Genomic DNA, 14,101 nt, shown 5'->3' on the forward strand with positions numbered 1-14,101 from the left:
TCCATAAGTCAATGCCCAATCTTTAGTCCTCCGTAGGTACTTAAGAATGTTCTTGACAGCTAACCAATGTGGTTCACCTGGATGCTGTTGGAATCGACTTGTCATACTCAATGCATATGCCACGTCCGGACGTGTGCATATCATGGCATACATGATTGATCCTATTGCCGAAGCATATGGAATCCGTGTCATGCGCTCTTTCTCTTCCGGTGTCTCTGGTGCCTGAGAGTTGCTCAAATGCACCCCTGGAGCCATAGGAAGAAACCCTTTCTTGGAGTTAGTCATGCTGAATCTCTCCAGGACTTTGTCTATGTAAGACTCCTGACTGAGAGATAGCATCCGTCGTGATCTATCACGATAGATACGAATGCCTAGAATTCTTTGTGCCTCTCCCAGATCTTTCATCTGGAAATGGTTTTTCAACCATACTTTCACCGAAGTTAATAGAGGTATGTCATTCCCAATCAGGAGTATGTCGTCAACATACAATATTAGGAAGACAATCTTGCTCCCACTCGACTTGATATATAAACATGGTTCCTCGACCGATCGAGTAAATCCATTTTCTTTAATCACTTGGTCGAAGCGATGATTCCAACTCCGAGATGCTTGCTTAAGTCCATAAATGGAACACTTAAGTTTGCATACTTTCTTAGGATTTACTGGATCTATGAAACCTTCGGGTTGTACCATGTACAACTCTTCCTCCAAAAAGCCGTTTAAGAAGGCGGTTTTCACGTCCATTTGCCAAATTTCATAGTCATGAAAAGCGGCAATCGCTAAGATAATCCGAATGGAACGCAGCATGACTACGGGTGCAAAAATCTCATCGTAGTGCAAACCTGGCACTTGGGTGAAACCTTTAGCAACTAGTCGTGCTTTGTAGATATCTTGTTGACCTTCCACAGAATGCTTTATCTTGTAAAGCCATTTGCATTGAAGGAGACGAACCTTAGCAGGTAAGTCAACAAGATCCCACACGTTGTTCTCATACATGGAGTCCATCTCGGATTGCATGGCCTCAAGCCATAGCTTTGAGTCAGAACTAGTCATGGCACCTTTATAGGTTGCGGGTTCACTACTCGTTAAGAGTAGAACGTCATCTATGTCATGTTCCTCGACCATACCAATGTATCATGCGGAGGAATAGAGACTCTTCCCGACCTTCTAGGTTCCTCGGGAATGTTCACCGCAGCCGGGATTGAAGGAATAGGTTCATCCAATGGTTGCTCGGTGTTTGGTCTGGAATCTCGACGGGTCGAAGGTTCTATCACTCTTTGCATTCTCGAGAAATTCCTTCTCTAAGAATGTCGCACTAGCCGCAACAAAAAACGCGTTGTTCGGTTGGCGAATAGAAGTAATGACCACGTGTTCCTTTAGGATAACCTATAAAGTATGTCTTGCCCGATCGCGGGCCGAGCTTATCTTGAGTCTCCACTTGACATAAGCCTCGCAGCCCCAAACCCGTATAAAGGACAAGTTAGGGACCGTTCCCTTCCATAGTTCATATGGAGTCTTGTCAACAGCTTTAGACGGACTTCGGATAAGTATTAGAGCGGCCGACAAAGAGCATAACCCCATAATGAATCGGGTAAAACCGTGTGACTCATCATGGATCGAACCATATCAAGTAGTGTTCGATTTCTCCGTTCGGACACACCATTCAATTGAGGTGTTCCGGTGGAGTTAAGCGTAAGGCAATCCCAGTCTTTGAGGTGTTGATCAAACTCGTGAGAAAGATACTCGCCACCACGATCCGAACGCAGTGTTTTTATCTTTCTACCCAATAGGTTTACGTACCCTATTCGGTATTCCTTGAATTTTTCAAAGGATTCACTTTTGTGCTTCATTAAGTAGACATAGCCATATCTACTCAAATCGTCCGTGAAAGTGATGAAATACCTATAGCCTTCTCGTGCGGTGATTGACATAGGGCCACATACATCCGTGTGTATGAGTCCTAATAAGTCAGCAGCGCGCATTCCAACACCTTTGAAGGAAATACGAGTCATCTTACCGATGAGACATGATTCACACGTGCCAAATGATTGAAAATCAAAAGCCGAGATAGCTCCATGTTTGATGAGCTGTTTTACGCGTTTCTCATTGATGTGTCCCATACGGCAGTGCCATAGATAAGTTTGATCTTTGTCACCAACCTTTAACTTTTATTCATTACGTGTAATATTTCGGTGGTCTGATCTAAAACATAAATTCCATTCATGGAGACTGCCTTGCCATAAATCATATTGTGTAAAGAGAAAATGCAAGTATTATTCTCAATTACAAATGAAAAACCAAGTTTGTCAAGTGCGTAAACCGAAATAATGTTTTTCGAAAGACGGGTACATAATAGCAATCATATAATGATAACTCAAATCCGCTAGGAAGCTGGATCACATATGTTCCCCTCGAGACGGCAGCCACTCTTGCTCCATTCCCGACACGCAGGTCAACCTCACCCTTTACGAGAGGCTTGAGATTTCGGAGGCCCTGCACATGATTACACAGATGAGAACCACAACCAGTATCAAGTACCCAAGTTCCGTAACTTGCGTGGTTAATCTCAATCATATGAATAAAGTAGAAGGAGAAGACATACCAACAGGTTTAACGCGACCAGCTTTTATGTCCTCATGATAAACAGGACATGTACGCCTCCAATGCCCAGTCTTATGGCAATGATGGCATTCCATGTTTTCGGTCTTGCTCTTTGTCGCGCCTGATGAGTTACTTGCCTCACCAGGCCCACTCTTACCTGATCCCGACTTCTTAAACTTCGGTTTGCCTACTGCTAGGCCTGGCTGAACTTTGCCCTTACCCTTGCCCTTGTTTGACACAACGAGAACATCCTGTTTTATGCTCCCACTGAACTTCATGTCCTTCTCGGTGCGTACGAGGAGGAGTGCGATTCATGGGGAGTTTTCTTCAAATCATTCATATAGTAATTCGCTCTAAATTGCGAATAACCATCGTGGAGTGAGTGAAGTATGCGGTCAATAACAATGTTCTCGTTGATCTTACAATCAAAGGTCTCCGACTTCTCGACATTCTCAATCATCTTTGAGAATGTGTGGGCTAACCGGTTGGCCCTTCGAGTCTCGCATCAAAGAAGCGAGTGGTAAGCTCATAGGTCACGATTCTCGGTGCTTTTGAGAATTCTCTAGTGAGCGTAGTGAAAATCTTGTTTGCACTTTGAGCTATGAAGCGTTTCTGCAAATTGGATTCCATTGCAAAAATAAGTACGTTCTTTACCGCACCCGCTTCCATGGCGAAATCGTTGTACTTGTCGATTTCGTTAATTTCAGCCGTGGGGCCTGGGTTTGGTGGGATGGGCTCAATCAGATATTTGAGCTTCCCATCAGCAATGGCAGCATTCCGTAATGCCGCCTCCCAGTCCGTGAAGTTTGATCCATCATTCTTCAGTCGAGTAGACTGATTCATCTGATCCATGAAGATCCGAAGCCAGGACTCACGGTCCAATGTGACACTTGGCATTGGGTTATCACTTGAACCAGCCATATGTTGTTAAGCAGTTTAAATGTTCGTGTTCTACACTGAAAAAGGAAGAAAAACAAAACGAAATAAGCAACTCATCGAGGTGATTTAAGTCTATTTTAAAATTCATTTTAAACATGTAGACTCTCGCACTTGCATAATTGATCTCCCTCAAGAATGATACAAGTGATCCCAAGACTCAATTTCTGTAAATTGATAAGCCAACTGTTTAGCTAATTCTTCCGGAAGAACTCTTGGTCGATAGATTTCCGTAAATCCTATCTATAGTCCACCACGATCACGAGGATCGTACGAGTGACCATAGTGTTGAGATAAAATAGGTCAATCGGTTCCAACTTACCCGACGTAGAAGGGGTCATATTATGCCTACCGACGAAGAAGGGACTCATTGGAGTTTGACCTATAAAGACCGTTCTCAATTTTTGTTTATACGAGGAAGATCCCATCAACTAAATTATAATTCATATTAAGTGAACGAATAACTAGCGTCTGCGTGAATGAATTAATTTGGGTGATGGCTTATAAAAACGTGTGACATACGAATGTCAAAGAAAACTAACTCGTGACCTCTAAATGTGTCAGTTTTCATGCATTAATTAGGTGGTTTGGTTTTTAGGCGGAAAATGATGCATACTATCGTTACGATAAAATAAATAATTGAATGCAATACGTAAATAAAATTTCCTAGTGTGGCCTATCCTAATAAAAAGAACAAAATACAACTTTGGAATCCACCGTTGGACCCAAGAAGCTTGTCTTGTTGTTCCATCTTGATCCAGTTAGCGGGAGTGAGCATCTGGTCTCCGTCTTTGGTCTTCTCAAAAATTACAATTAAAATTACAAAATATAAACCTAATTACATTCTAATTAAAAGCGTAATTACAAGTGAAAAATCCAAAACGGAGATACGAGATCTCAAAATACAACCAAGACCGTGTTCCATCATTACGGTAACACGTTCTACTAAGGCCACACTAAGTTACAACCGTTTGCAAAATAAATAAATACGTAATAAAAGGCATTCAAGGCATTCAACAAAACGATAAATAAATGCATCAACTAAAAACAAATTCATTCGTGACATAATTCCGTAATTATGTTAAATTTATCAAAACCACCTTTTAATGATTAAAATTCATGTGATAAAACCGCTTCTATCATTTAATTTTAATCAATACAAATCCGATTACTTTAAATACGCTTTAAAATAACTTAATGGTGCGTGTGTGAACCGTTTCACAATCATAGCGAGTGTACAATATCCGTATAAAGTACATATTGAAGCCAAAAGAAAATTTAAATCAAAAGAAACAAATTTTCAAAGTGTTAAAAGCGAAATCCTTCGATCCAGGGACATAAGTGCTCGATCGAGGGGGAAAAGGGCTCGATCGATGAAGCTGCAAGTCGATCGAGAGGGTTGCCAAACAGGAAGTGCTCGATCGACTAAACTGGTGGTCGATCGAGTACTTATATCGACAAAGCTGCTCGATCGAGTACGAGGACTCCTCGATCAAGCGGTGGGGTTTTGAAAATGGTCGATCGAGTACAAAGCAAGGACTCGATCGAGTGAAAAAACAAGACAGAAAACCACTCGATCGATTAAAAACATGGTCGATCGAGTACAAAACTTTCTGAAAACTTCAAACCCTCGAGAAAACAAGTTTTATGATACAAAATCAAAACAATTTTGATCAAAAACGCATAAAATCAATTTTATAATTGACAAAACTTTAACATATTGCTATAATATCTGTATAAAATAACAAGATGCAAAAACGAATTGAAAACAAAATCAGCCGTGTAAAGAGCCGCACGGTTTTCAATGCACAAAATCATCGTTTCATAATCGTTTTATGAAAAACACATAGAAAATTTACGTGGCCTCGCTCTGATACCACTTGTGGGTTAATATCCGTATACTACCCTTTAATTGCAGGACTATAACGTAAATTTAAACATGCAATTTATAGTCATAAAACGAAAAACATAATGAAATGATTAATGTATAGAAATCAACCTCGGGTCCTTTGATGCACGGCGTAAAGAACGTAAATCAAACCGATTCCCTCCTAATTGTTGCACCCAAGACTTGTCCGAGATATGCCCTTGGCTAGATGGTGTTCTCCGATTGCCTTGCAATATTGGGAGAACTTGTTGTGAGGTTTTCGAGATGTGAGATCTAGGTTTCAGAGAGAAACTGTCTCCAAAACCCTAATTTCTGTAAAAGTGAATGATTAGGTTAAAACAAGAGGAGGTGCTCTCCTTTTGTTCTCCTAATCTCGGTTTGGCCGAGAGCTTTACATGGGAAAGTGGGCTTTCCACTTTCTCTAAGTCATAACTCATGGTACGACCCGAAAATTGCTAAATGTATATGACGCGGTTTATTATAAATCGTCATCGGTTATCGGCTATTAAAACATCAACTAATAACACGGGTTAGTTGAAGTATTAATACATGTCCGACAAAAACGATATTGTATAATTAATATTCAATATACATTTAATTAAATATAAAACGCTTATATTTAATTTTACGAATTAACTGGTTAATTCGCCTTAGCCCATGATATTTAATCCGTATTAAATATAGTATCTCAACATCACATTTTTGACTAATTACTAGTCAAATAACTCGGACTAACTGGTTAGTCATATTTGGCATCTACATGACCGTATTTTCATACTGTCACGTCTCTCAAACGTATCCTATAGGTGTGACTTTTAGGGACCAGTTGATCACCGCCATCTGTATGACAATAACGTCAAACTTATCTAGCAAGCCAACCGTTATTGATAAACGTGGATCAACTGATAATAATACCAAAAGTATGCCCTTTGATCCTTTTAGAGGTTTATAAGTCCTTGCACTAACTGTTAAGGACACCAACCCCAACATGGGCCTATACTAGGCCCGACTACTATTAGGGTTAGCCAAATTAGGGTTAAGATTCTAAGATGAGAGGTATTATAAATACCTTCGCCATAATCATGTAAGTCACACATTATTATCAATAATAAGAATCGTTTATGTATTATATCTCTTCCCTTATAAAATCTAACATGGTATCAGAGCCTCGTTTTTGAGGTCTCTATAAACCGCTTCCGCATTCTTATCGGTGAGTGACCGGAAATTTACACCCACCGGTAGGATTTTCAACCACAAATAATAATTTATGTCTTTGAATTCAAAAAAAAAAAAAAAAAAAAAAAGAAGGAGAAACGTATTTCCACCGTCATCATCATGCCATCCATGGCTTTACGTTGGGGGTTTTCTTAGTTTTAAAAAAAAAAAAAGAGCTTCTAATAATGTTCTTTCTCCTTTTATCGAGATTGCTCTACAAGAAAATTTTCAATTTTTGACCAAGGTGGTACAAAAGAAAAGAAAAAAAAACTGGCGAGTTACGCAAGAAAATTGTCTGGCGAGACCAATACGCACTAAAAAAACTGGCGAGTTACGCAAGAAAAACTGGCGAGTTACGCAATGAAAATTGTCTGGCGAGTCCTATACGCACCCCTTACCACCCTGTGAAGAAGAGAAGGTTTTTCGAAGAAAGATCGAGATGAAGACGTTTTTTTATTGATTATGATTTTATTGTAATTCTCCAATCGTAAAGTTCGTACTACGTACTGCCTTTATGATTGCGGGAGGGTATTAGGAGATTGGGCCTATACTAGGCCCGGGTACTATTAGGGTTAAGATTCTAAGATGAGAGGTATTATAAATACCTTCGCCATAATCATGTAAGTCACACATTATTATCAATAATAAGAATCGTTTATGTATTATATCTCTCCCCTTATAAAATCTAACAAAATACGTTCATATCTCTGTCTTCTCTGATTGTTTGCAGGTGTTATCTCAAGTTCTCAAACTTAATCAACTCCACCATGGAACCAAGGCTATTATTGAAGATATCCTTACTTTGGTCCACAATTTCCATTGTATTTCTTTCTGTTTTGTCCCTAAAAACTGTAATATGATAGCTCATAGATTAGCTAAGGAGCTATCCGTCTGTAATATCTACTCGCTTTCCAATTGTCAAAAAAAAAAAAGAATATGCATGTGTCAAGCGGGAACGTTTTGGGTACATCCGTTGTTCCACGTCACTGTATTCCTTAACTAATGGGAAAATTGGAATTTCCAGGATTTTTGTCATGGATAACAAAGTGTAATCTAAGTGAAATAAATAAGATGTATTATCATTGATTAGAGTGTATGGTGATATGGTATGTCAGTGTGCCTTTGAACTGATCTTGTGTTTTCAAGTTTTAATCGGGATAGATTTGGTGGTTACAAGGTGTAATCATCATTCATACATTGACCTTGTGTTTTCAAGTTTTAATCGGGTTACATTAAAACAATAAAGATTGTTATAACTCAATCTTATATTGTATCATTTCATTATTAAGCTAATTCGTGGAGTACTAAGATTTCTTACAAGGAGGAAGGGGAGCATCACAAAGCCCTAAATTAGCCGAAAATGCAGAAGCAGGAATCTTCGTCTTATGAGCAGGAATCTTCCCACTAAGTCTATTCTTCGAAACATCAAACACCTTCAACATCTTCAGATTCAACACACTACTTGGTATACTTCCACTAAGCTTGTTTTTTGACAGTAAAACCGTTGTTAGTTCCTTGGCATTCCCGAGTTCTTGGGGTATTCTCCCTGAAAGTCGATTATCAACCATCTCCAGTACCTCGAGTTGTCTCAACTTCCCAATCGACTTTGGAATGGAACCTCCCAACGGGTTGTTGGACAAAATTAAGGTATCAATGGAGTTCATGACACGCTTGTTACCAATGTTGTCCGGTATTGGACCAGTGAACAAGTTGCCAGACACGTCGATAGAGTTGTAATATCCTCGTGGCTCATCAACCTTCTTGTCGAAAATCACCGCCAGTGGCCCAGAAAACTTGTTTGAGTGGATATCAAGCTCTGTTAGAAGAGAAAGGTTCTTAAATTCATTGGGAATAGTCGAGTAAAATCCATTGTTAGATATGTTTAAAAACCATAGATTGGTCATGTTTCCTATCCATGAAGGCAACTTCCCTTTGAGCTCATTCTTCGACAAGTCGAGCTTTCCAATTGATGACGAAGATAGCCATCGAGGTAGACCTCCTTTGGTCCTTGTCGCGGCTAAATTCAAGCTAAAAAGAGGCACTTTCGAGAGCCAATTTGGTACATTGGTTAACCCAAGTGGATTATTTGACAAATTTAAATACTGTAGTTCCCGTAACTTAGAAAGTTGTGAAGGGAGTGGCCCGACTAGTTGATTACTTGACATATCTAAGGACATAAGGTTCTTAAGATACCCAAAACTGGAAGGAATTCGGCCTGAAATCTGATTGTTTGATACAATGAAATCGCTTAAACCAGAAAGTTTCCCTATACTTGATGGCAAGTCGCCGGTTAAAAAGTTGTCCTGAAGTTGGATATATTTCAAAGACGCAAGTCTTCCTATGGAATTTGGAATGTGACCGGTAATTTTGTTTCCGTGTAAGTATAGATGGACTAGTTGAGAGAGTTGACCTATAGAATCCGGTATATAGCCCGAGATATCGTTCATGGACAAATCCATGAGGCTGAGGCTCTTTAATTTCCCAATAGTAACTGGAATACTACCAGTTAATTTGTTGTCTTCAAGTATAATATAAGTAAGGGAAATAAGCGCACCAATGGAAGACGGTATAGGACCTGACAGCTTATTCTTCGACAAATCCATTGTCGAGAGATGCCTCAGTGATCGGAATAAAGCGTCTGGAATGGGACCCGTGAATTTGTTTTCACTAAGGTAAAGCCTTTGTATGTTATACATACGACCAAGTGAAACGGGCAACGACCCATTTAGCTTATTAGTGTTTAAGAAAAGATGTTTCAAATTCGACAACTTGCCTAATTGGGATGGGATAGGACCACTTAGTTCCTTAAGGTTGCCTAAATGAAGGAGTTGGAGATAGGTAAGGTTACCTAAGAAAGGAGAGATTGTACCTAACATGTAGGTGTCGATGATGTTGTCTCCTTGTTGTTGGACGCCGGGAAGTGAAAGATTGGCTACTCTTCCGGTGGTTGAATCGCAGTCCACACCCGACCAAGTACAGCAGTTTGTACCAGGGACCCATGTGCCGAGGAGTTTTGATGGGTCAGCCTGGATATTTTTCTTGAATTCGAGTAATGCTTCATTGTCGATTCGATGACAGGTTTTTGCTAATAAGGGCCCAAATGTATTGGCCAATATTACAAGCAGAACTAAGATGGTAGAACTGTTAACTCTAGTGATGTTCATGATTTGGTATATGATATTATTGTTAATATGAATTCATATATATAGAACCAACTACACTTGATCATGGATTTTTGTAATGTACACTAGGTGGAAGTGTAACATGGTAATCTGACAATTTGCTGAAAGTCATACCAGTTTAAGAGTATAGAATGTAACAGCATTTGACTTTTGGTAAGCGATTGCTAGTAAACTCGTCTTACACGAGTACAATAATTATTGTGTAAGACAGTCTTGCGGTGTGAGAGTGTTTTTTTTATATATATATATTCACTCATTTATTGATAGTAATAAATGAATGTTTAACCAATAAAAAGACCGTCTTAAGGCGTGAGACATGAGTAATGTAGGCAAGTACTTCGCTTGGATTCCATTTGACTTTTACCTCTTTAAACAATGTGTTTGGGTCAAACTTAACAGCTAATAGAAGGAGATTAAGTGTATCTAAAGTCTAAGCCATGTATATCTTCTAACACTGTGTTTTAAGTGTTTAGTAATTAACTCATGGATAAGAGATAGGCCTCTGTTAAGCAAGAGGCAACTGCAATTATAAGTAACCATCTGCTTGCAGAGCCTTTAGGTTTCCGATTCTCTGTGTTGTTCGTGCTGTTTATCAGTTATCACACGCTTGTTGGTGTTATTGAAGATTATTGGCATAGTTATAACACTATAGTTTTGATGAAATTTACGTCACGGGTCATTTGAAATGAAGAACTTTAATATCACAAATATCAGCGACATGAGTAAGGTTGCATAATTTCCTCGGAATGGGTGTGATCCCTTTAAATATTGGGCTCTAGATGTTATTAAAGAGATCAAAAGACGAAATGAAACAATCAGTGAATCAACCTATCATCCGGAAACATTATGAGCTTTTTAGTGATGTTTCTCGAACTATGGCCTTGCCTAACTCGATACCAATCCGTAAGATGCGTTGTTGCTTAACTCTGATTTTGTGTACAATGCATATTACTTGCTAGTGTGGACTTCACGTTATTTCAGCTCATCCATCACACGTAGAACAGAAGCCCCAAAAAGGGGAAAAAATTAAAAAATTCAATGCACCAGCCGGGAATCGAACCCGGGTCTGTACCGTGGCAGGGTACTATTCTACCACTAGACCACTGGTGCGCTTTCTTGATATGATACCTTCTTGATATATTAATATATGTTCAAAGCAAATTATACAAACATAGTTAAAAATACACTCTTTCAATGACAAATTCTGAAACTCGAAACTTTATCTTAAAAACTTGTATTCTCCTTATAATTATGTGAAAATAATAATAAGTTTAACCAATCCGAATAATTCATCTACTTTAATACACATGTCACCTTCGATGCCTACATACATTACGTCTGAAGTAAAAGCGCATTTTATTTGATATTTGTAAAGACAAGACGGGATTATTACATTGTCATTAATACCAAGTGCTAACAGCTAAGAATCTAAAATGATACATCATCGCATAACACAATTGTAATTCCTAAGTATGAATAAACTAACACATAACAAGAAATTTAGTACTACTTCATGGCTTACTATGTTTGCTTACAAGGGGGCAGAGGAGAACCACAAAGTTTCGGATTACCCGTAAATGAAGTAACCGGAATATTAGCCTTATGATTCGGGATTTGCCCACTTAATTTATTGTATGATACATCGAATACTTGCAAACTTTCCAAGTTAATCACCTTCTCTGGAATATTTCCACTAAGAGTATTCTTTGACAGCAAAATCGTGCTTAACTCCTTGAGGCTCCCAAGTTCCGTAGGTATACCGCCATGAAGTTGATCACCAACCATTTCCAACACTTGTAGTCGAGTCATATTCCCTAGCGACTTTGGTATACGACCTCCCAATGGATTATTTGATAGGATTAAGGATGTAATTGAGTCCATGACGGGATTGTTACCAATATTGGCATCAATTGGACCAGTAAACATGTTGCTAGAGACGTCGATTGAATTGTAATGTCCTTGTGGCTCAGAGGTACTCTTGTCAAAAATAACATCCAATGGACCGGAGAATTTGTTCGAGTGTAGGTCAAGGTCTAAGAGGTGAGATAGATTTTTGAATTCAACAGGAAGTGTAGAGTAAAACTTGTTATTCGACACGTTAAGTGACCATAAGTTGCTCATGTTACCTATCCATGAAGGTAACTTACCCGTGAGCTCGTTGACTGATAAATCCAGCAAGCCTATCGACGATGAGGACAGCCACTGTGGTAACTGACCTTTGACACCGGTCCCGGCTAACCTTAGGGTAAATAGGCCGCTTAATCTTGCAATCCAAGACGGTATATTCACTAATTTAAGCGGATTATACGACAAACTTAACGTTTGTAACAGATTTAGTTTAACTAATTGAGTAGGAAGCGGTCTAACGAGCTGATTACTCGATAAATCTAAGACTTGTAGGCTCTTAAGATTACCAAAACTCGGGGGAATTAGGCCTAGAAACTTGTTGTTCGACATTGACAAATCGGTTAATGTAACAAGATGTCCTAAACTTGAGGGTAGTGTTCCTGTGATCATGTTATTGTCTAAGTACATTCTTTGAATTTGTGGGAGATTGCCTATGGAATTTGGTAACACACCACTCAATTTGTTGTGATCGAGTTGAATAAATTGTAAAGAAACTAGCTGACCTATCGACAAAGGTATCGGTCCAATGATTTTATTATGGTGAAGGTATAATTCTCGTAATTTGGAGAGTTCGCCGAGAGTATCCGGTATATTTCCGCCAATACGATTCATGGATAAATCTATGTATACAAGGTTTTTGAGTTTGGTTATACCAATTGGAAATTTACCGGCAAATCGATTGTCATGAAGATCGAGTTTGGTAAGCGAAACCATGTTTACAATAGAAGACGGAATTGGGCCGGATAGCTGGTTTCCGGATAAGCCCAATTCCAAAATCAAAGCCCATGATGAGAAAACAGAATTTTGTATGGTGCCAGAGAGTTTGTTATCACTAAGGTAGAGCTTCTCTAGCTTACTGAGACGACCAAGAGAAACAGGTATTGACCCGATTAGGTTATTAGTGTCTAAGAAAAGATGGGTCAATTGCGTCAACTTGCCTAATTCAGACGGAATTGGACCGGTCAACTCCTTGTTATTACTAAAGTCAAGGAGTTGTAAAAATGTGATGTTACCTAAAAAAGGTGAAAGTGTACCTGTCATTGTGGTATCCAAGATGAAGTCATCCCCAGACTCGAGGCCGGACCGGGAGATGTTGACCACCCGGCCGGTACCATGATCACAATCGACCCCGGCCCAAGAACAGCAGTCTGTGCCAGTGACCCAAGTGCCTAGGAGTTGGGACGGGTCGGACGTGATCCTATGTTTAATGTCAAGTAATGCTTCTTTGTCAATTGCATTACATGATTCGACCGGTATAGGCCAAAATGTGTTGATTGTGATTATGAGGTAAATTAGGGTAATGGAGTTGATGAAGGTTGACATGACAGAAAATGTTACCGTTAATTATTGGGTTTGGATGTCTTTAGAAGATGATTATGAGCGTGTGTATATATAGGAGTTGAAGCAAAACGTTCGTAATCAATGAAGTGTGTGGTGGTGCCCGCGGAATTAGGAGGTCAGAGTAAAATACTCGTCTCTGTTTTCTTCTCGGAACTCACTCCATATCTTTATTGAGAATGATAAAATACTATCGGAAGATATCAAGTTTTAATATCGCCATTTAGAATATGTAAGTGTAATATATGTATTAAGGCTGGGGTTAAAATTCTCTTACTTTAACTGTAAGGTTTGGGGTTTAATTTTTACCCGTAATATAGTATGCTTATTTGAATCGGGAAAAAAAATGCGTAATATATAAGATACAGTTATACATACATATTATGATTAAAGGCTCAATTAAAAGTATGACGAATGACTGAGTTTGAACCAATGGTTCTATACATGCATTTGCAATCTAATCGAATATGAAAATAAGATGGCGCTAGCTACTAGGTGGTACTAAATTTCGATACTACTCCGTACTTATTAGTGCTTCACTTCTTCATCATTATCCATCGAATATTACTGAAAACTTATAAAATTGTGTAATCCAAATTATCATAATTGTAGCTATAATAAAGAATGATTTTTTGTTGATCGACAAAGTAATTAATGAAACAACGGTCATCATATCCATATTACCCTAATTTGGTCGATATACTTATTAGTAATAATTTAGATTTGGGGATTGTAAACCAAATAAAATAGAGAATGATTAAGAGTAATAATGATGCGGAATGTTACGTAGTACACGAAGAAAAGTTAACGTTGG

At 38.8% G+C, this 14,101-nt stretch overlaps 2 protein-coding genes and 1 non-coding gene across 3 annotated transcripts; all 3 read right to left on the minus strand.

The window, feature by feature from the left end:
- Positions 1–7,944: 7,944 nt before the first annotated feature.
- Positions 7,945–9,804, minus strand: LOC141616933 (uncharacterized). Its single transcript, XM_074434092.1, has one exon. The coding sequence runs from the start codon at positions 9,802–9,804 to the stop codon at positions 7,945–7,947; it is 1,860 nt and encodes a 619-aa protein (XP_074290193.1).
- A 1,057-nt stretch (positions 9,805–10,861) lies between these two features.
- Positions 10,862–10,932, minus strand: TRNAG-GCC (transfer RNA glycine (anticodon GCC)). The gene has a single exon. It is a non-coding gene; the product is annotated as a tRNA-Gly (tRNA).
- Positions 10,933–11,161: 229 nt separating this feature from the next.
- On the minus strand, positions 11,162–13,402 carry LOC141621251 (uncharacterized). Its single transcript, XM_074437892.1, has one exon. It carries the CDS (start codon positions 13,270–13,272, stop codon positions 11,344–11,346), a length of 1,929 nt encoding a protein of 642 aa, XP_074293993.1. The 5' UTR covers positions 13,273–13,402; the 3' UTR covers positions 11,162–11,343.
- Positions 13,403–14,101: the final 699 nt, after the last annotated feature.

Source organism: Silene latifolia, chromosome X (genome assembly GCF_048544455.1).
Source record: "Silene latifolia isolate original U9 population chromosome X, ASM4854445v1, whole genome shotgun sequence".
Lineage (NCBI taxonomy): Eukaryota > Viridiplantae > Streptophyta > Magnoliopsida > Caryophyllales > Caryophyllaceae > Silene > Silene latifolia.

Excerpts from the sequence above, each read along its gene's own strand:
- LOC141616933 (XM_074434092.1), bottom strand. The coding sequence starts at position 9,804 with ATGAACATCACTAGAGTTAACAGTTCTACCATCTTAGTTCTGCTTGTA.
- LOC141621251 (XM_074437892.1), bottom strand. The coding sequence starts at position 13,272 with ATGTCAACCTTCATCAACTCCATTACCCTAATTTACCTCATAATCACA.